This window comes from Capra hircus, chromosome 9, assembly GCF_001704415.2.
Source record: "Capra hircus breed San Clemente chromosome 9, ASM170441v1, whole genome shotgun sequence".
In the NCBI taxonomy this organism is placed as follows: domain Eukaryota; kingdom Metazoa; phylum Chordata; class Mammalia; order Artiodactyla; family Bovidae; genus Capra; species Capra hircus.
In genome coordinates this window covers 67,235,302-67,257,535 of record NC_030816.1, presented here as the reverse complement: position 1 = coordinate 67,257,535, position 22,234 = coordinate 67,235,302, and the positions used below count along the sequence as shown (strand labels likewise).

General features: G+C 41.1%; 1 protein-coding gene across 4 annotated transcripts in view; it reads left to right on the top strand.

Moving 5' to 3' along the window:
- The window catches only part of HIVEP2 (human immunodeficiency virus type I enhancer binding protein 2), a 216,657-nt gene extending 198,202 nt beyond the window's left edge, over window positions 1-18,455 (top strand). For 3 of the 4 annotated variants that reach the window (XM_018053281.1, XM_018053282.1, XM_005684859.3), the window contains 4 exons: window positions 2,606-2,781; window positions 7,242-7,343; window positions 8,114-9,009; window positions 15,972-18,455. In XM_018053281.1, the coding sequence (XP_017908770.1) occupies window positions 2,606-2,781; window positions 7,242-7,343; window positions 8,114-9,009; window positions 15,972-16,799 (2,002 nt within the window). In that variant the 3' untranslated portion in view covers window positions 16,800-18,455. The remainder of the gene's footprint in view (window positions 1-2,605; window positions 2,782-7,241; window positions 7,344-8,113; window positions 9,010-15,971) is intronic. The other variant, XM_018053283.1, reaches the window with a different exon arrangement.

The following is a 22,234-nucleotide window of genomic DNA, read 5'->3' as shown; positions in this document are numbered from 1 at the left end:
AGGTCTGCATGCTTTGGGAAGCTCATCGCCACTAACAAAAGATGCAAATGAAAAGCATATGTGAACATTTTATTACTGTGTTTTGATGATCCAAAAGGATTGTGCTGATATTTCATTGCCTCTTCCATTCATTGTCCCTTTATGGGCTATATCCCATTCATTCCTTAACCTGTGATCCAACTTCTGCCTGGTGGTGAACAGTTGTTTATTCCAAGAAATGTGTTAAAACCTCTTAGTTTGCCATTGCAAAGTGATGACTTCCAAAAAAAAAAAGAAAAAAATTACTGACCAAATTTTTAAGTATATATGTTTCCTATATTGTCTAATTCATAGACCTAGTAATTTCATTGCTGTTGTTGTTTAGTTGCTAAGTCATGTCCAGCTCTTTGTGACCCCATGGACTGTAGCCCACCAGGCTCCTCTTTCCATGGAATTTCTTACACAAGGATACTAGAGTAGGTTGCCATATTTTTTCAAAAATCCATTAATTCTTGTATCAAGTAGATTTATGGGTCTGTAAAACTTTTGAAGGGTAAATATTTTATTTGTACAGATTTTTCTAATACATTTATATTTTATACAGAACTTAATTTTCATTCTGGAAGCAAGTTAATCAGCTAAGGAATTTAAAATAGTATTATTTGAAAATAAAATGTGTTTTCCATAAATTACAGTGATGTACCACAGGAAGCTTGAAGTACCCTTCCCTGGAGAAGAATTGCTGTCTATGAAATTATTTGTTTTATTCTGTAGTCCTTAGGTAGTTTCATCCAGTTTGGGGCAGAGAATATTGGTATTAAAAGGTGACATATTGTGCAACTTTAGGTTCCTTTCTGCTTTATTACAAAGACAATGAGATAAAAGATAAAGTTCAAAATAGTTTTGAAGAAAAAGTTGACTTTGGAAATTCTTTGTAAAAGGGGAAAGATTTAAAGGACTAAAAAGTACATAAAATTGACTATTCATATTTTTGATACTACTTAATTCTCACCTGGATTGGTACTGACTGAAAAACAGATAATGTTAAGATCAAATAGTATCCATAGCAGAGTTGATAGGATGGATTTTCTATCTTAAAAATCCTTCAGTGGTTTGGACGAATGAAAGTGAATTTGCTTTTATTCCTGATGATGGATTAGCTGGAACAAAATAGAGAAGTTTGCAATGCTCTTAGAATATTTAAAAACAAACAAAAGAAAAAAAAAAAAGACTAAATCTAAGACCTTTAAGTCAGCACACACTGAGTTAGGGCGTTTGTAGGTCACTTTACCTTTGGAAGTTATAAAAAGAATCCTCAAAAGAAATATCTTTGGCAGTAGACCCATAATTCTAGCCTGAGATTTAAGAGATAATGATATTTACTGAGTTATTCAGTAGAATGCTGCTATACGCTATGATGGATCATGTTTCCTTAAATGCTGAACAAAATGTGACCGATGGTGATCACTGGGTAGCTTTCTTCCATGGATTATTACAGTGAATACCTAAGACTTTGTTCATCTTACTGATTTAATTAAATTGGATGACCTCAGACATTCTTTCAAACCTCTCTATAAACCCTTCCAGAAACAAAGACAAATTTGATTGAAAAATAGAATCTCTAGTTTTTATTATATAACAGTACCTTCCAGAAGCCACTTGAAATTTAGACTTCACTTCAGTACAGAATTACGGTCCTTGGGAAGAACAGATCAAATCTGTAGGCAACAGTTGGTGAGCTCAGCTCAGCCTGTGTAAGCTAGAAATTTCTGACTCTCGTGCCAGGATTGTAAAAATAGAGTAGAAACTTGCAGTGAAGAATTCTATAATCAGTTATATTTATTCTAGCAATTTAGAGGGGTATATGTGTTGTGAATGCACATCTTAGATGATGTAATGTTAACAAGTGATATGTGATGATTTAAGTATGCTAGTATAACTTTTTGGATGTTTCTTGGTATCCAAATCTGGAAGCAGTAAGGTGCACAGTGCTGCAACTCTTTGCGGCTTATATAAGCCCATTTGAACATCTATACAGAGTCCATATAGTCACATTTCATGGAAGAGCCAACTCCATTTTGAATTCCACATAGAAAAAAAAAATTCCCTTTTATTTACAATGCCAAATCTGTTACCAAGTTCTTTCAGGTACTGCATAGATTTCACTGGATCTGTAGAAATAAAGTTGAATAACTGTAAAAGACCCACCTAAAATTTTGTCTTGCGAGTGATTAGCTTTTGATTTTATATATATAACATTTATTTGGAAACGTGTTAGTATTTGGAATCATGTAAACTATTTGGAGGGAGAAGGCAATGGCACCCCACTCCAGTACTCTTGCCTGGAAAATCCCATGGATGGAGGAGCCTAGTAGGCTGCAGCCCATGGGGTCGCTAAGAGTTGGATACGACTGAGCAACTTCACTTTCGCTTTTCACTTTCATGCATTGGAGAAAGAAATGGCAACCCACTCCAGTGTTCTTGCCTGGAGAATCCCAGGGATGGGGAAGCCTGGTGGGCTGCCATCTGTGGGGTCACAGAGTCGGGCACGACTGAAGCAACTTAGCAGCAGCAGCAGCAGCAGCAAAGTATTTGGAAACACACTGAATTTTCCCTTTTTTAACAGATATAAATCGAATGAAGACTATGTATATGTCAGAGGACGTGGACGTGGAAAGTACATTTGTGAAGAATGTGGGATTCGCTGTAAGAAACCGAGCATGCTCAAAAAGCATATCCGCACGCATACTGATGTCCGGCCTTATGTATGCAAGTTATGTAACTTCGCCTTCAAAACAAAAGGTACCGGTCTGATTTTTTTTTTTTTTAAGAGGGAAAACTCTTTTTTAATGGTTGTTCCAGATTCTGAATACCGTTTTGTAACTGTCATCGACAATCAGATGCTTTTCTTTGTGAAAATGTGACACTCATGAAATGTGTTTTCTTTCTGTAAGTGGTCTGAAGATGTATGAGACAGTGAGACTCCTTTTATGACTGAAGTAAAAGCTATAGACTTAGGTCCAGGCTAGTAGTCTCGAAGGAACTGGCTAAGAATTGCCTGCATAGCTATTACTTCTTGTTGGAAATGTTATGTGGTCTAGAGAATCTTTGCACCAGTATTGAAATTCTGCAGGGAGACAACCCATTCCGGGGCATTAGAAAAGCAAGGAAGCAGCTGGGAAGAAAACATGTGCCCATGGTCAGTTTCAAGATTATTAATAATGTAGAAACCCACAGAGTCCCGGGTGGGCCCCTCCATCCACACTTGCATTAATTATGTATAGAAATTTGATCGCTTGTGTTCTGTGTATTTATGAGCTCAGAGACAATTTCTTACTCTCAGGCCACAGCTATTAATCTCATAAAACTAAGACTTGCCTTGAAATGATATTCTGTCTTTAAAAAATAAGTCTGTTTTTAACAAATAGACCTGAAAATATTTTATAAAAAAGTTGCTTCAGTCATATTTCTATCATTTTGTAAAATTATGAAAATGTTCATAAACCTAGTGTTTTCAGAATACAAATAGTTGTGGAATAGAGGTGATTTGACTTCTATAGAAGTATATTTTACTACTTACTGTCAAAGTATGCAGGAGGTGTGGGTTCAATCCCCAGATCGGGAAGATCCCCTGGAGAGGAAATGGTATCCTACTTCAGTATTCCTGCCAGGAAAATCCCATGGACAGAGAAGCCTAGTGGGCTACAGTCCATGGGGTCGCAGAGCCAGACATGACTGAGCATACACACACGTGGAAGTACTAATGGAACCCTATAGACACCCCACCACTAACCTTACACAAACATTTTCTGATGTTTTTACTTTAATTTGCATACTAATTAATCTGCTCCACTACCCATCAAGAAAAATAAATATCAAATAAAACTATCTTTGGCAGGGAAATGTATACCTACTTTCTTTTATACCCCAAATCCAAAATTGTCTTTATTGGTTTGTCAGAAATGTAAATGTGTTGCCTCTGAGCATATCTGTTTTTTCTTTAATAAAAAGATATTTATATTACAATTATGCCTCTTTGAAGCCACAAAAAGGGGGAGGGAATGTTCATTTGCATTTCAAAGGAGATAAATATGAGGTCCTTTAAATACCATCCACTTTTGCACAATCAAGCCTTTTATGTGGAACTTCAGTAAGAGACTCCCTAGGACATAAAAATATGTAAACTTTGGTTTTAAGAAATAAAGCTGATCCACCGGTCATTAGAACTGATATTTCCTGGGCGTGTGAGTTGACTGGGTATAGCCTCCTGAAACTGTACCTGAAGAAATGTCGCATAGATATTTCTATCATGTTAAATTTGGCTCTGAGCCATTGTCTTGGAGTTTTAGCAGAAAATAATTTATTCTTGATCATTATTGGAGTTTCCTTGTCACCCTTTGGAAAAGTATAAATGTCTTAGGATCTTAAAAAGAGTAAATCATCCTGGGAAACCCCTCACCAGTGTTCACTTCCAGCCAGCTGCCTCTTGTCATATCATCTGAGTACAGAATCAGAGTGCTCTTGCAGGACTGGTATCTCCTCTTTGCCTGTGTCACTTCTCCAGACACCTTTTCCTGCCATCTTGCTGCTTTCTCTTTGCTGTAATTCTTCAGACATTCAAGACTTCAATAAGCCAAAGTCAGGGCAGGGTCATTTCTGAGCCAGATTTCTAACTATAAACCTACCCTGAGGATGAGAGCCCAAAGCCTGAGTGCTTACTTGAAACAGAAAGAAAGAAAAATAGAAGAAACACATAAAAAGATCTAAATAAACTATCTTGACTTCACTAACTTCCACATCTATCCACATACAGAGATTATGTGCACCCTTACAGAAGCAGATGATTTCCATTAATTTACAAATTTTTAAATTCTTGATAATCATGTGCTGTGCTTAGTTGTGTCCAATTCTTTGTGACCCCATGGACTGTATGCAGCCCGCCAGACTCCTTTGTCCATGGGGATTCTCCAGGCAAGAATATTGGAGTGGGGTGCCATGCCCTCCTCCAAGGGATATTCCCAACCCAGGTCTTCCCCATACAGGTGGATTCTTTACCATCTGAGCCACCAGGGAAGCCCAAGAATACTGGAGTGGGTAACCTATCCCTTCTCCAGGAGAACCTCCCTACCCAAGAATCGAACCAGGTTCTCCTCCATTGCAAGTGGATTCTTAACCAGCTGAACTACCAGGGAAGCTCATGATAATTTGTCTATAAGAATTTTTGAGATCTTTAGAAAAATTAAAGGTATAATTTTTTGTTATGTAAGAGCAATATGGGCCAGGAAATATTTCCATGTTTGGAGTTACAAAAATAGCACATTAAATTTGTAGGTATATAAGCAATAAGCCACATGTTAAGGATTCCCTGGTGGCTCAGATGGTAAAGAGTTTGCCTGAAATGTGGGAGACCCGAGTTCAATCCCTGGGGTCAGGAAAATTCCCGCAGAAGGAAATGGCAACCCACTCCAGTATTCTTGCCTGGAAAATCCCGTGGACAGAGGAGCCATAGGGTTGCAAAGAGTCGGACACAACTAAGTGACTTCACTTTCCCTAATTAAAAAATAAAGTAATATAAATAAAATAATAACAGTGCCCCAGTTTAGAGTTGTAGCTCATATATTACATTAATAGTAAGCCAAAAACTCCCGCAAGAGGAACAAACTATTTTAGCAGGCCAGAGTTTCCGCCTGGATTCAGTGAGCCTACTCTTAAAGCATTTGCTGCTATGTGACTAAAGCAGTGTCAAAGAACAAAGATAATATGGCCCTTATAGCTGAATTAGTTCCTACATTTCTTTTGATTAGTTATATATATGATGTGGAATGGGCTTTCCGGGTAGCTCAGCTGGTAAAGACTCTGCCTGTAATGCAGGAGACCCCAGTTTGATTCCTGGGTCAGGAAGTTCCCCTGGAGAGGGGATAGGCTACACACTCCAGTATTTGGGGGCTTCCCTGGTGGCTCAGATTGTAAAGAATTCGCCTGCAATGTGGAAGACCTGGGTTCAATCCCTGGTTTGGGAAGATCCCCTGGAGGAGAACATGGCACCCCACTCCAGTATTTTTGCCTGGGAAATCCCATGGACAGAGGAGCTTGGAGGGCTGCAATCCATGGGGTCACAAAGAGTCAAACACAACTTGGCGACTGAGCATGCACACATAGAAACACACTAACCTACATAATTAGGTACATGTATCAGCCCTCCTTATCTATGAACTCTGAACCTACAGATACAGTGGGCATCATTATATACCATTCATACTATACATGGGGACAGTTATATAACTATCTGTGTATGGAAGATGCAAGAGTTTGTGCTTATGCTATGTCGCTTCAGTCGTGTTTGACTCTTTGCGATCCAATGGACTGTAGCCCACCAGGCTCCTCTGTTCATGGGATCTTCCAGGCAAAAATATTGGTGTGGGTTGCCATTTTCTACTCCAGGGGATCTTCACCACTCAGGGATCAAACCCCAGTCTGTTATGGCTCCTGTATTGGCAGGCATGTTCTTTATCACTAGCAACCTGGGAAGTCTATATCACCATCATAATACATCCTTTGTTCTTAGAACAGTGGGAGTTTCAAGGTAAATAAGAAAGGAATTTTGCTGCTCTGGAACTTTAGAAGTTGCTGTCATAAACTCTGCTGATATATGTCAGATGGATAGAAGCTAAATACTAAGATTAATGTTCCCAATAAGTAGTTAGCTAAGTATTTATCTGGATCTTTGAATTCATTTACAGGATTGGCCCCAACATCAGTTTGCGTTTATTTTTTCTTCTGACAAGTGAGCATCCTGCCAGTTGAATCTATATCTGATTGATGACAGAAGGTCTGGGGTCCAGGGACTATGTTGATTACAATAGTTTATTCTAAAATTGCTCAGAGATGTGTGACCCAGCTTGTGTCACCCTGTTTATGTGGAGCCCAAGAAGGCAGACCCAACTGGGCCAAAGGTATTCGATCTCTCTCAGCCAGAAAAGTCTGGGATTCTCCGTCAGACTTGAGTCTCCACTTGAAATAATATGAGCCTAGACTTCCACAGCTCTAGAACAAAGACAACCTGAGACTGGGCTGAAGCTGTCGGTGGTTCATATCTTCAGAAGCCGAATTGTTCCTCTGAAGTTTGAGGCAAGGAGCAGGGGGTAGAAACAAATTTGTGTTATCTCAAGTTAGTTCATTTCACGCTGAATTTTGGAGCAGTCATCACATTTTGGTAACCAGTTAATTGCTCTTCTTTTTTTTTTTTTGGCTGTATTTTCTAGGAAACCTAACAAAGCATATGAAATCTAAAGCACACATGAAGAAATGCCTGGAGTTGGGGGTCTCAATGACATCAGTCGATGATACCGAAACTGAGGAAGCAGGTATTCACACTTAAGTTGACTGACCTCTTTACTGGGCATGCTGGAGCTTTGTGGCCAAGGGGTAAAACATATATAGGTATTAAAAAAAAAAAAACTGATCACGTTTCATTTTACTAAATACTAAACATAGAAGAGAAATCTGACACATTGAATTGCTTGAGACCTAGTGAAAAGAAATGCATTTCAGTTTTGGCTGAAGAAGTAGAAATGCCTTACTGTGAAAATAATTTTATCATTATTAGAATAGAACCATAAAAGAAATCTAATTGCACTTAATTTGTAATGGTGATTTAAATCTTATGATGATACTTTTTGGGAAATTTGAAAAGCATTTTAATGTCTTATTTTTTTGATCAAGAGGTAATCCAGTAGAAAAAAAATGTCCATCAATAACCTCAGTAGAAAATCTGGGGATCAGCTGGACCTCCTGACTTGTAGGGACAGGTTCTTGCTTTTCTTTTTCCTCTAATATCATCATTAACAACATTATGTACCACTTATTGAGGGTTTTCTATGAGTGGTGTGATGCCTGAGCTAAAAGTTCCTACTCTGGAGGCCATATTGTAGGCGGGAATGAAACCAGATAGCTACATAGAAAGATAAGAACCAATCAGTGTCACAGAGGTAAGTGTTCATGTTATAGGAGTTCAGAGATGACCGTCTCTAGGGGCTGGAGGATTGAGGAAAGCTTTTGCAAAGAGATGGCATCTGAATGAGCTTCTAACCTTGTTTGAATCTTGATGTTCACTCTGTTTGTTCAATTGCTTCAGAAACGATGGAAGATTTGCACAAGGCAAGTGAGAAGCACAGCATGTCCAGCATTTCGACTGATCATCAGTTCTCAGATGCTGAAGAATCGGATGGTGAAGATGGAGATGATAATGACGATGACGACGAAGACGATGATGACTTTGATGACCAAGGAGATTTGACACCAAAAACAAGATCAAGAAGCACCAGTCCCCAGCCTCCTAGATTCTCCTCCTTGCCTGTGAATGTTGGCGCTGTGCCCCATGGGGTTCCTTCCGATAGCTCCCTGGGGCATTCTTCATTGATCAGCTATTTGGTTACCTTGCCAAGTATTCAGGTCACTCAGCTGATGACACCAAGTGACTCATGTGAAGATACTCAGATGACAGAATACCAGAGGTTATTCCAGAGCAAAAGTACAGACTCAGAACCAGACAAAGACAGGTTAGACATCCCCAGTTGTATGGATGAAGACTGCATGCTGTCTTCAGAGCCGGGCTCCTCCCCACGGGACTTCTCACCCTCCAGCCGCCATTCCTCACCAGGATATGATTCTTCACCCTGTCGAGATAATTCACCAAAGAGGTGTCTGATACCCAAAGGGGATTTGTCACCCAGAAGACATTTGTCACCTAGGAGAGATCTGTCACCCATGCGACACCTTTCACCAAGAAAGGAAGCCGCCTTGAGAAGAGAGATGTCACAGAGAGATGTTTCACCAAGAAGGCATCTGTCCCCAAGGAGGCCAGTGTCACCTGGGAAAGAAATCATGGCCAGGAGGGACCTCTCTCCCAGAAGAGAGAGAAGATACATGACCACCATAAGAGCACCATCTCCCAGAAGGGCTTTATACCACAACCCACCATTGTCCATGGGGCAGTATTTGCAAGCAGAGCCAATTGTATTGGGGCCTCCTGTAAGTATCCTTAGTTTTCTCTTTCTAATATATAAGCCCAAACTCATTGGAGCCTCTTGATGACACACTGGTGTGAAATTTATTATGACGCGGGTATCTCTCGTGGGGAGGAGTGAACTTGGTTACTGAAAATAGCAGAAAGGCATTTTTATCACATGCTATTGTCAATCACGTGGCTATGGCATTACCCCAAGTGTAGCATTGCATCAGAGAAGAGCATTTCAATCTGGTAATGACAGGTGAGACCTTTCTGAATGCTTTCTAAGCTTAACTCATTATAGGCAGGAGTTGAAACCTTGGCATGAGTGGAAAAGGTAAAAAGTCTTTGGAATGACATGACTGCCTAGACAGACACTCTGAAGGATATTTAGGTATTATTTATCAAACTCTACCAGGTAAAAATTCTGATTCGGGCATTAGCATTGACTTTCAATCAAAAAAAAAATTTTAATAAACTAATTACTTTGCTGGTAGTGAGTGGATATGTGAAACCAGTAAGGGACCAGGAGAGGGGAGAATGAACCCCTGGTATAAATGAAAGGCATGAACATGCATGCTTTCTTGCTGGTCCCACCACCTCCTGTTACCGAGAGCCCTTGTTCAGTGGTACTGTGAGCTCACAGAGTAGGCAGTTGGGAGAGGTAAGGGAGAAAGCATCAGAGGAGATTTCTGTGGATGCCCTCATTATAGATTAAGATAACAACAGTAGCAATCATGAATGATATGTGGGCAGTAGGGCTTAATGCACATCCATAGAAGAGGATCAGCCCTGCCTCACTTCACCAACATGATAGATCTTGATGTCTTTTTCAACTTGTGTAAAATTTAAAAAAAAAAAAAAAAAAAAACAACGAAAGAAGCAGGCACCTAGCATACCTAGCGTAAGCAGAGGAAGGATACCTTTGGAGTTTGGCTGCTTTAAATGTGCTTTTTGTTTCCTGGGCTCCATTCGTGGCCATTCTCTCTTTGCTCTGGATTTCCATCATATGGGTCGTCACTGCCCTTCACAGCCAAAGGAAGCACTACCAGCTCTCAGCTCTGCTGTCTTATCATGGCCCTAGTGGTCAGCTTCCCCTCTCTCATCATCTTTTCACCATTCTGAATTAGATGCTTAGATTCCCATTTTTGAGCTTTAGAAAAACCCTGCTGCCTTCTACTCCCCAGCCCCCAAGACCCTCTGTTTACAAGCCTGCTACCAGCATAGTCTTCAGGGTGCAAAGACTGTAGAAACATTCATAGCAATCAAGACATAACTTAGCTGCTAATAAATTAGCCAACTAAGAAAAAGAGGGGCATTTCCACAGGTTTTTGTGTCTTAGTGGTACCAAGTAGAAAGGAGGGCTCTTCTGAAGTTCATGCTATTGCAGGATAAATAGAGAAATCCCTTTCATACCAGAATACCACGTCTGGGGTAGAAAATGCTTTTTCTGGTATTTGTTGTTCAGTCACTAAGTGGTGTCTGACTCTTTGTGACCCCATGGATTGCAGCACACCAGGCTTCCCTGACCTTCACTATCTCCAAAGTTTGCTCAGATTCATGTCCATTGGGTCGATGATGCCATCTCATCCTCTGTCATCCCCTTCTCCTCCTGCCCTTAGCTGTTCCCAGCATCAGGGTCTTTTCCAGTGAGTCAGCCCTTTGCAACAGGTGGCCTAAGGATTGGAGCTTCGGCTTCAGCATCAGTCCTTCCAGTGAATATTCAGGGTTGATTTCATTGGTTGGTTTCATCTCCTTGCTGTCCAAGGGACTCTCAAGAGTCTTCTCAGTCACCACAGTTCAAAAGCATCAGTTCTTTGGCACTTGGCCTTCTTTATGGTTCACTTCTCACATCTGTACATGACTACTTGAGAAACCATAGATTTGACTAGATGAGCCTTTGTTGGCAAGGTAATGTCTCTGCTTTTTAATAATCTGTCTAGGTTTGTCATAGCTTTTCTTCCAAGGAGCAAGAAGCTTTTAATTTCATGACTACAGTCACCATCCACGGTGATTTTGGAGCCCACGAAAATAGTCTGTCACTGTTGCCATTTTTTCCCCATCTATTTGCCATGAAGTGATGGGACTGGATGCCATGACCTTACTTTTCTGAATGTTGAGTATTAAGCCAGCTTTTTCACTCTCATCTTTCACCTTCATCAAGAGGCTCTTTAGTTCCTCTTTGCTTTCTGTCATTAAGGTGGTATCATGTGCATATTTGAGGCTGGTGGTATTTCTCCTGGCAATCTTGGTTCCAGCCTGTGATTCATCCAGCTTGGCATTTCACAAGATGTACTCTGCATATAAGTTAAATAAGCAGAATGATAATTACAGCCTTGACGTACTCCTTTCCCAATTTAAACAAGTCCATTGTTCATGTCCAGTTCTAACTGTTGCTTCTTAATCTGCATACAGATTTCTCAGGAGGTAGGTAAGGTGGCCTGGTACTCCCATCTCTTGAAGAATTGTCCACAGTTTGTTGTCATCCACACAGTCAAGGCTTTAGCATAGTCAATGAAGCAGAAGTAGATGTTTTTCTGGAATTCCCTTGTTTTTTCTGTGATCAAACAAATGTTGGCAGTTTGATCTCTGGTTAGACCCAGTGGTGCTGTGGAGTGTGTGAGCTGAGGCTCCCCCATTCTAACTGGCCTAGTGGGTCAAGACTGTGATATTTGGGAGATATTGGAGTATATCCAGTCATCTGTAGGCATAAAAAATAATGCTTTGGTGCCAACATAGTACTGTTATTAAAAAATAATAGCAACTCACAGTCACTTTGGGCAAAGTAAGCAAAGAAGTGGACTTAAAGACTTCATCTAATTTTTGGATCTCTGCCCGGAAAGTTGTTGTTGAAAAGAGATTGCTTTTATTAGTGATTGAATTTGTATTTTTTTTATACCAGTTCACCTGGATATTTAATAAAATTGTTGAACTTTACCATTTATGAAGCCCAAGTGTTGAGCTTTTGCTCTATTACCCAGTTTAATTCTCTGTAGACAGTTCTTAACATCCTACTTTGCTCATGTGATAGGAAAGAATAGCCCTTGGAATCCATCCTAAAGCAGGGACGCTTGGTCTCAGACGCTTCCCATTTGATGCTTTAGCACTCTGTTTTTGAGGGGCAGCAGAGAATTTTTGTCTTTCTATGATGTATGGACAAGATTCTCATTGTGAAAAAGAATCAGTGATCCTTTAAGGAGTACTTCTCCTGATTGCTGTAGTAGATGAGTGCTTCCCTCTCTCTGAAGAATGTGTGTTGTTTTCTTCAATCGCTAAGTCACATCCAGCTCTCTGTGACCCCATGGATTGCGGCATGCCAGGTTTCCCTGTCCTTCACTATCTCCCAGAGGTTGCTCAAACGCTCACGTTCATTGAGCAGATGATGTTATCCAGCCATCTTATGTATGAACATATTAAATTGGAATAACCCTAAAGATCATTATCTTTGATGGAAATTCTGTTAGCAATACCTGTGGTTTAACATTTACCAAGCACTCACAGGGCAGTGACTCTGGCATTGAAAGGACCTCGTAGCCAAGCATGGCACACTCATTATCTGGTTCAGCCTGTAGTGGTAGGTTCCAGGGAGCAAGTTTGGAGGAGATGATATGCAGTCACTGAGATTCTAGAACCCTGCTATTTCTGCTCTATTGTCCTCTGGTTAGTTTTAATTTTAAAATAGATGATAGATAGGTAGGTAGGTAGGTAGATGGATGGATAGATAAAGAGAAAAGGAAAGAAGAAATAAAGAGGGGAGAAAGGAGGGAGGGAAGAAGGACAGAAGGAAGAAAGGAAGGAAGAAGAAGAGAGAAAAGTCTTTTATTCATTCATTCAGTAAATATTTTTTGAGGGTTTAATCATATGTGGCTCAACGTTGATGACAGAAAAATTGTATGGTTTCTGGCCTCATCCTTTTAAAACAAGAATTGTTCCTTTTCCATTTTTAAAGTTTTGGTAGATAAATAGCAAGGAGACAAAGAGTATATGTCCTGGTCCTCAGTGCAGAGCGTCCGTGAACCCTGTCTAGTACAAGTGCTATGATTTGGTTCCATCCCTTGCTCTCTGTGTGGTCTTGGGCAAGTCACTTAACCTCTTGGTCAGTTTTTTCATCTGTTTGTGGCAGCCAGGGAGGTGGGCCAAGTAGACTTCTGTCCTTGAAAGAACTTACCATTCAGCTGTAAGGAATGCAGTGAGCTGACAGCCTCCTGATGTTCGAACCTTCAGGATAGACCTCCATTTTCAAGCCAAGGCCACATTCTCCCCTGCAGCCTCTATCGGTGGCTGAGCCTGGATCAGTTCCAGGTGACCCCCTGCTTCCTCTCCCCGTTACTGTCATGTACTTTATATCCCCGCTCCCCTGTCACCAACCCCAGCCAGAACTCCTGTACCTCTACCTCCGTCTTATCCTTTGCTTCCAGAGGACCTACTGACACTGCTGAAAAGATGAGTTGGGAGAAATATCTGGTACATAGGATACAGATAGATATACACACACATATGCATACACAACCCACATAGGCATTCATTATTCATATTTCTTTGTCAAGATTTTTAAGTAAGATGGGAGTTTATTCATATTAAAATGGTAAGGCTCAAATTGTAAAACAAGATAAGGTTGCAAATGGAGTAAAAATTAGAGTAGAAAAATCTTCTGGAGAGTTATTTGGAGGGTGAAGAAGGGGTGAGTCTGAGGACAAAGAATATGTGAAAGGCTTGGCAGTATCTGGAGCCATGGAAGTGGTTACGTGATAGGAATTGTACAGTTGCTTCTGTGGTTGTGATCATTTGATGTCTGGTCAGTAAAAGTCTGAATATAACACTTGTATTCTTAACACAAAATTCTATTGGCTTTTGAACAGATTGAATACATCCTATTTTTAGAGGACACTTCATCACTCGCTTTGTTGGACTTGAGTCAGAGATCTTATGAAATAGGGCAGCTCTGTCTTTGGCTGCCTCACAAACCCCCATTCTGATTAGGTATATACTGTGGACATCACAGAATAGCAACCAAAGGCAAGATGGAAAAAGAGCAAAGCTATGTTTTATTTCAGACTTTACATCTGTGATCATTGTGATCCAAAGAAGATTCATTTGGTTACATTCACAGGTGGTTATTGTAGGCATTATGATCTCCACCTTACCTAGTGTTGGATGAAGTAAACATGCCTTTTTAAAACCAGAGCAAATAAATACAAGAGGGATTTTTTAGTCGTATTTACTGATTTCTTTCTCCTACCATAGAATTCTCCCCTTACCTAGCTTATGAGGTCCTTAGCTTATGAGGATTGATGTCTGCATGATTTCTCCTGCACTTTCAGCAGAAGTCATTTGTTTCTGGCTTGAATAAGGTGAAGCCTAGAACAGGGTAAGGGCCAAGAATGGTACTGAGTAGCAGAAACAGTGGATAATTTATCCTTCCTAACCTGGTCTCACAATCTAATTAGCACTGGATGAATCATTAATGGTATAGAGCACACCTTGCATTTTTGACCTGAAATATTCTTGGAATGATGGCACAGTGGTAAAGAATCTGCCTGTAATGCAGGAGACAGAGGTTCAATCCCTGGGTTGGGAAGATCCTCTGGAGAAGGAAATGGCAACCCACTCTAGTATTCTTGCCTAAAAAATTCCATGGACAGAGGAGCCTAGCGGGCTAAAGTCCATGGGGTCACAAAGAGTCAGACATGACTGAGTGACTGACCATGCACGCCTTTAAAGGATGAATCTCAGTTAATTGAAGTTTCGTCATCTCATTTAATGGAGAAGGCAATGGCACCCCACTCCAGTACTCTTGCCTGGAAAATCCCATGGACAGAGGAGCCCGGTGGGCTATAGTCCATGGGATCACAAAGAGTCGGACACGACTGAGCGACTTCACTTTCACTTTTCACTCTCATGCATTGGAGAAGGAAACAGCAACCCACTCTAGTGTTCTTGCCTGGAGAATCCCAGGGACAGAAGAGCCTGGTAGGCTGCCATCTCTGGGGTCGCACAGAGTCGGACACGACTGAAGCGACTTTGCAGCTTAGCAGCAGCATCTCATTTAAACCCAATAATCTCACAGTTACGGTAGGTTTTGCTATAGAAACAATTATACAAAATGGGTTCTCTGTTTTCAGGACTGGGACCATGAAATCTGTATTTCTGGCCCCAAACTTTAAATGTCCAAATTTATTAATTGCCAAGAAGATTTTTAAGTGGGAATAATAGCATAGAAGATTAAAATACAGTCATTTCTGGTTCCCAGCTGCACAGTCGAATACGAATTATAACTATTTGAAATACTTAACATTAACTACTTTGATGCATAGTTTCCATACAAAATCTGGCCTTGAATTACGGTTTGATGGAGATGCTGGTGCTGATCTTCTGCCTTGATGCCTCCTGAGCAGAAATCTATTTCTTTAGATCAGTGTCTTGCACACTGGAGGGACCAGTTTCTGTATCACCACCGTTTTGTCATCTGCTCTGTAGAAGACTAACAAAAAAAAAGAGAGCTAATTTTCAAGCTTGTCACTCCATTTATATTCATCAACACTTAAGAAAAATATTAAAAATCTGCCCAGTATATAAACAGATGGTAATCGTTTTAACTTTCTTTTGGATTTAAAAATTTGTTATTAGTGTTTTTTGGCTCAGTAAAGTTTTTCTGGTAATTATCCGTTATTTTCTTTTCATTTCGTCTTACAAAAAAAACCAGAGCTGGACCGTGTCTCTGTACCTAGTGGAAAACACACTGCAGGTTTTATCACATTCCTGTTTAACAACAAAAGCAACTTTCATAGACCTACCTGCTACAGTCAAGAATCCTAAAAGACTGCGGAGCAAACCTCTTTTGTCTTGAGAAATCAGAGTGATAGAAAGATTAGGGAGTCTTCACGTGTTTTGAAGGAATGAGTGAGTGAGTGAATGAATGAATGAAACAGTTTGACCTAAACGTGAAGCACGCTGGGTCCTAAGTGTTGTCTCTGTTTTCCCAAAGCAGAATTTAAGAAGAGGATTACCTCAGGTTCCTTACTTCAGTCTCTATGGAGACCAAGAAGGTGCTTATGAACATCCCGGCTCCAGCCTTTTCCCTGAGGGTCCTAATGACTATGTCTTCAGTCATCTTCCACTCCACTCTCAGCAACAAGTGCGAGCTCCTATCCCTATGGTGCCAGTTGGTGGGATCCAAATGGTTCACTCCATACCGCCGGCCCTCTCCGGTTTACACCCTCCACCCACATTGCCTCTGCCAATGGAGGGCTCCGAGGAGAAGAGGGGAGCCTCAGGGGACTCCTTCGCCAAGGATCCCTACGCAGTTTCGAAGCAGCCCGGGAAGCGGTCGCCTTACGCTCCCCAGTCATCTGGTCCACCTAGCACGCCCTCGTCTCCGCGGCTCCTGATGAAACAGAGCACTTCAGAAGACAGCCTGAATGCCACAGAGCGGGAACAGGAGGAAAACATACAGACTTGCACAAAAGCCATCGCCTCCCTCCGGATTGCCACAGAAGAGGCCGCTTTGCTTGGGGCAGATCAGTCAGCTCGGGGGCAGGCGCCTCATCAGAAACCCTTGGAAAGTGCACAGGCTAGCATTAGACACTTTAGTGGACCTGAGCCAGGTCAGCCCTGTACCTCAGCTACCCACCCTGACTTGCATGATGGCGAAAAGGACAATTTTGGTACATCCCGGACTGCGTTCGCCCACTCCACATTTTACAGCAAGAGTTGTCTGGATGACCAACAGTCAGGCTTTCAAGACAGCAAGGAATTACCTTCAAGCACAGAGGCAGGCAAGGAACCGGCTTCAGAAAAGAGTCAACTACATTGATCTAAGATGCATGGAGACTTTCATTTCCACATTTTCCCATTTGTTTTTGTTTTTGTTTTTCTAGAAATAGAGGTAATCAAGTTTATAGCATGCCTGTCCTAAGTTACTGGTAGTTTGCTATTATATATACTTTTGTTATATCAGAAGAATTAGGTAAATTAACAAGTCATCATGAGCCTGACCAAAACAAAATTTGAAATTAACCTATTGGGTCTGGTACTTTTAAAATTGTACAGATGTTTGTGCCTTTTCTTTACTTTGCTTATATTCTTATAAGCATTTTTTAGCAGTAATTTGTACATATTTTAGAATTTGTGTATCTGCTTTGTAATAAATGTAATTTCTTTCCTTTTTTGGACACTTGGATCTAAATGATGTAAAGCAAAACAGCATCAATATATATGTGAGGTTGCACTAAAACATATTTTTATATGATTAAAACTGAACAGCTTTTATGTACAGCTCTGATTCTGTAATACTAATATTTATTTACTTTGTTTCATAAATTGTACATTTTTTCTTAATGTTGTGGATTGCTTTTCTATGTGAAGCATGGGGTTTACTGTTGCGTAACTAGAGCAAAAAATGTATATTGTAAACAAGATATTTAAACTAGAGTATCTTATTCTGCACTTATGCATTAGTTAAAAAAAAAAAGATAAAGGATGTATCAGTCAGTTCTTAACTCTTGTAAATTTTTTTGTCTCTTGTTTGCTGGATTGACTATAACTTAAGTGCTGATTGTGATTTTAAACTGATAGTACCGTAAAGCATTAAAGTAAACAACGTGCTATTGTGAGTTTTTTCAAAGCTTTATAAATCAGTTATAAATAATATTAAAAGTATTTGGTCTTATGTGAACATGTTGATCTATATACTCAACTAAAAATATGGGAAAACATTCCGCCCCATGTAAATATGTACAAGTGCATCACTGGTACAATTTTATGTAACTCAGTTGGACACTAGGTTGCCACAGACCTATGCTAGGGTGTCTTTAAAAATTAAAGTGACAAAGCACATGGGACTGTGTTGAGCTTGGTTATCGGCCGGCCCGGTGGCTTGGCAGGCAGTGCTGTGCGCTGCCCGTGGAGAAGACCTGGGCTTAGCAATCTCCTTGGTTCTTGCTGCACGAGATGGTGACTGGAACTAAGGCTACTACAGAGGGGTCGCGCTTGGACTGAGAGGTGGGTGTGGAAGCGGGGAAGGGCATGGAGACCTGCTCCTTAGCCTTTCCTGTCAGCCAGTCTGCATGGTAACAGGGTTGACATCAGCTCTGGGGGAAGACACTTAACCCTACAGCAGAAGGGAAGAGTGTCAGACCCCTGGCTATCTCAGGGGGAATGGAGAAGAAGCTTACCAGGGAAAAGAACTTGTGGGAGGATGCTGTCTTTTGTATATAACATTCAGAATGGGCTTTGGTTAGCGTTGACGATGGGCAGAGCCTTTGTTTGTAGGTTCCCAAGAGTGGAAGGAAGGGAAGGGGTACAACACATGGGCACACACAAACACGTGTGTGCACACACACACACACACAATCTGGGTTATCTTTGTGCTATATAGTGGATTATAATTCTGTGAAACCAAGTTTGTATATTGAATTACATTAAGGAGTGTTCTTTAAAAAGAGAAATAAATATATGATTACATGCTTGAGGTGTCTAGTTTTTATGTGTTGTTTGACATTTTGATTTCCCAATTTTGTTGCTGGAGAAATGTTGATGCTACCAACATGCCATCTGTGCTTTTCACTCCTAGGTTCTGCCCATCCCAGGCTGCGCAGAGTACGAATGCCTTGAACAAGTGAGAAGGCAGTCGTTGGCTTCAGCATGTCACCTGATTAGAACAGAGAGTGGTCAGCACAGTGTGAATTCTAGAAATGGAGTCCTTAGAACCTGGACATGGGAATGGGTGTCTGAAAAGAGCCATGAAGGAATCAAATCATCATTTCCCCTCTGCTTCCCTCTCAGCATGCATGCATGTCTGAAATTCTACTACCCGGAAAACCTCCTGATTTTTGCTGAAATGACTGAAGGTAAAAACTAACTGAAACCAATACACTATAAAATATCCACAAGTTGCAGTTCCTTTATTACAAAACAGTGGAATCTTTTAAATAATGGAAGTAGGTTATTAAAGGTCAAAATCTATGGGTATTTCATTCCAGAAATCTCAAATTGGTGGATTTAAAACTTACCTATGATGTTTTATGAGCCAGGCTGTCTCTTTAAAACTATGTTTTACAAAGATGATTTAAAGGCCACCACGACCAGCCTAATATCCATCTCTCGCAGAGAAGAATCCTTGAAACATGTAATTGCATAGGGTGATTTGTGTGTTTTACTCCTCACTGGTGTGTGTGTGTGTGTGTGTGTGATCCCAGGTCAAATCAAATGCTCTGCTTCTTCCTCTGATTCATTGCATGTATTCACTTGTTCATAAAACAGTTTTTGAATGCCTACTATGAACTGGGTGCTATAATGCCCATTTAGGGTGGATAAGAGTATTCCTGCCATCAAGGAGACCAAATAAAGAAAAGAGATGATATGTGAGTAAATGTGTGCAGTATGCTATTAGTGCTAAAATAATGGTACATGTGATGTATTTTGCAATCGCAAAGGAGCAACCACCCTGCTGAGAATGGAAGGAGGGATGGAGCAGGCTTCTTTGCAGAGGTGGTCCTGGAGCATTACCAACCAGGGTTCTTGGCCTTCTTAATCAATAGAAATTTCTGAGTTCAGACAAGAAATCCTGGCCAGGTTTCATTGGGGACGCCTGCTGCAGCACAGAGGAGTGAAAAGAACCAACAGGTGCCTTTGCTTGTCCACTTGCTGAGGGGAGCAAGCTGGTACCTTGTACGAGGTGAGGGTGGGTATGGGTCCAGGGGTCAGGCTGGAGTGGTGGCTTAGTTGGTTTGCCCACCCCTTCTGTGGTCATGTGCAGAGGGTATGCCCAGTATTCTGCTTTGGCTCCCAACTCCCTGCTTTTGTCCCAGCTCTTCAGAAGTGGCCGTTGGGCTTCTTGGTCTTTTTGCACCTTGTTCTCCATAATTTGTCCCAACTGTCTGCACAGTTATTTTTGGTCCTTTATAACTTCATTGTATTTCGCTGCTCAAGGAGACATTTGTTTAGGTGCTAGCACTGGAGCAAACAGTCCCAGGTCCCAGGTCTCATCCTAACAATTTATTGACTTATTCAATAGGTAAACTTCGTCATGGACACTGGGACACTGTTCTGTGTGCTAGGTGCACGGTACTGCACAAAACACAGCAGGTCCTTGCCTTTGTGGAGTTTACATTCCCATAGAGGTGGGGCATAAAAATAAAGTGGAAAGCAGCATGTTAGATAATCATGATCATGTTGTGTAAGACTGAATGGAGGAAAAGCCAGATGTAGCTGGCTGCCTGGGTCTATGACAGGGTGGATGTAGTTAAGCTGGAAAAGCAGGTCAAAACCCAAGATCCTAATCCAGCCCAAAGAGCTCAGATCTGGCCCTGAAAGCAATGAGGGGTGGAGCCAAGGGAAGATTGAAGCAAGAAAGTGGCATTGCCATTGTTAGTGTCATTGTTATTATTTAGAAATATATCAATGTGGCAGCAAGGAAAATAATCTAGTTGAGAGGGAGTGGAGGCAGGGAGACCAATTGGGAGAATTATGAAGTCATGTTGTTTCCATGGAAATAGGGCAGCAACAATCCAGACAATGGGATCATGGAGGTAGAAGGGACAGTTTTGCTTAATGAAAAGGAATTGATCATAACTAGTGACTGATTTGGTGTCAGGGGGAGAGAGAGATGGAGGACCTAACCAGAGTTTTAACCAGGGCAGTGGAAAGAGGTAGTCTTGTTAACCAAGAAAAAGCCTGGATTTACACTATATTTGTAGCCGCAGGTAAGGAAATGAGCTTCCCACTTCAGTTCATAAGGAATGTGATCGCAAGAAAGGCCCAAACTGGAGGCTGATTTGTCCCTTCTTGTCTCTCAGCGGTAGCTGAGCCCTGAACTGGATGAAATCCCTCAAGGTGTATGTGTTCGGAGAGCTAGAAAGAGGAAGTTTGAAGACTCTCATAGGAGAGACGTTAATTCATGACATGGGATGTCTTAGGGCATCAGGGCTTACTCTTCTTATGGAACCCTATTTGTAAAGGGATGTGCTCAGTTGCTCAGTCATGTCCAACCCTTTGCGACCCCATGAACTGTACCCCACCAGTGTCCTTTGTCCATGGGATTTTTCAGGCAAGAAGACGAGTGTGTTCCCATGTCCTTCTCCAAGGTGTAAAGGGATGGACTGTAGTGTATCTCCCAATTCAACTCAAGCCCAGTCACATTGTCAGACCTGGTTACCAGAGAGTATATACTGAGTCTCATAGCACAGCTGCTGCTGCTAAGTCACTTCAGTCGTGTCCAACTCTGTGCAACCCCATAGATGGCAGCCCACCAGGCTTCCCCGTCCCTGGGATTCTCCAGGCAAGAACACTGGAGTGGGTTGCCATTTCCTTCTTCAGTGCATGAAAGTGAAAAGTGAAAGTGAAATCTCTTAGTCGTGTCTGACTCTTTGCGACCCCATGGACTGCAGCCAACCAGGCTCCTCCATCCATGGGATTTTCCAGGCAAGAGTACTGGAGTAGGGTGCCATCGCACAGCATAACGTCTCAAATTGTACTTGAGATGTGGCTGGTCCAAAGTGATAAGTGCTATAAATATAAAGTGCATGCCAGACTTTGAAGACATGGCAAAAGGAGGAGGCTACATGTCTTTTACAGTTTTTCATATAAGTAGCATGTTGATGTGATTAGCATTTGGATATTGTAAGTTCAATAAATTGTTATTAAAATTGATGGCTCACATTTCCTTTTCTAAATGTTGGTCCAGAAAATTAAAAATTGCATTTATGTCCTGTGTTTCTATAAAATGATGGTGAAGAGAGGAGAGATCTGAGGAGATAAGAGAGGAGACTGAGCTTAGCTCAGAGGCTATTTCCATAGGAGATGATGGTAGCTTGAAATCCTGCGGTAGTAGTCAGGATAGAGAAAAGCAGTTAGATTTGAAATATGCAGAGGGACTAGAATTTACAGGAAGAGGGGTTTATTGGATATAGGTCTCTCGGAAAAGAGAAGAGTCACATATAATGCTCCATGGCTAGCTGGCTACTACTGGGTTAAGCATGAAGCCTTTTCACTGCAAGGTTAAATCCAGATGGGAGCAGGTTTGGGGGAGTAATGGGCAGTTACTGAGTTTGGTGACCCTGGTCTCCTGAGTTTGGGGTCCCTGTGGGGCATCTATAAGGAAAGATTCAAGGAGTAGACTGGATATATGGGTCTTCTAATATAGTATCAAAAATAGTAATAATACCACCAATCATTTATTTAAACCTATCTTATGTTCAAGAATATCCCATTTAATCCTCACATCTATTCATGGATGCGCCAAACATGCCA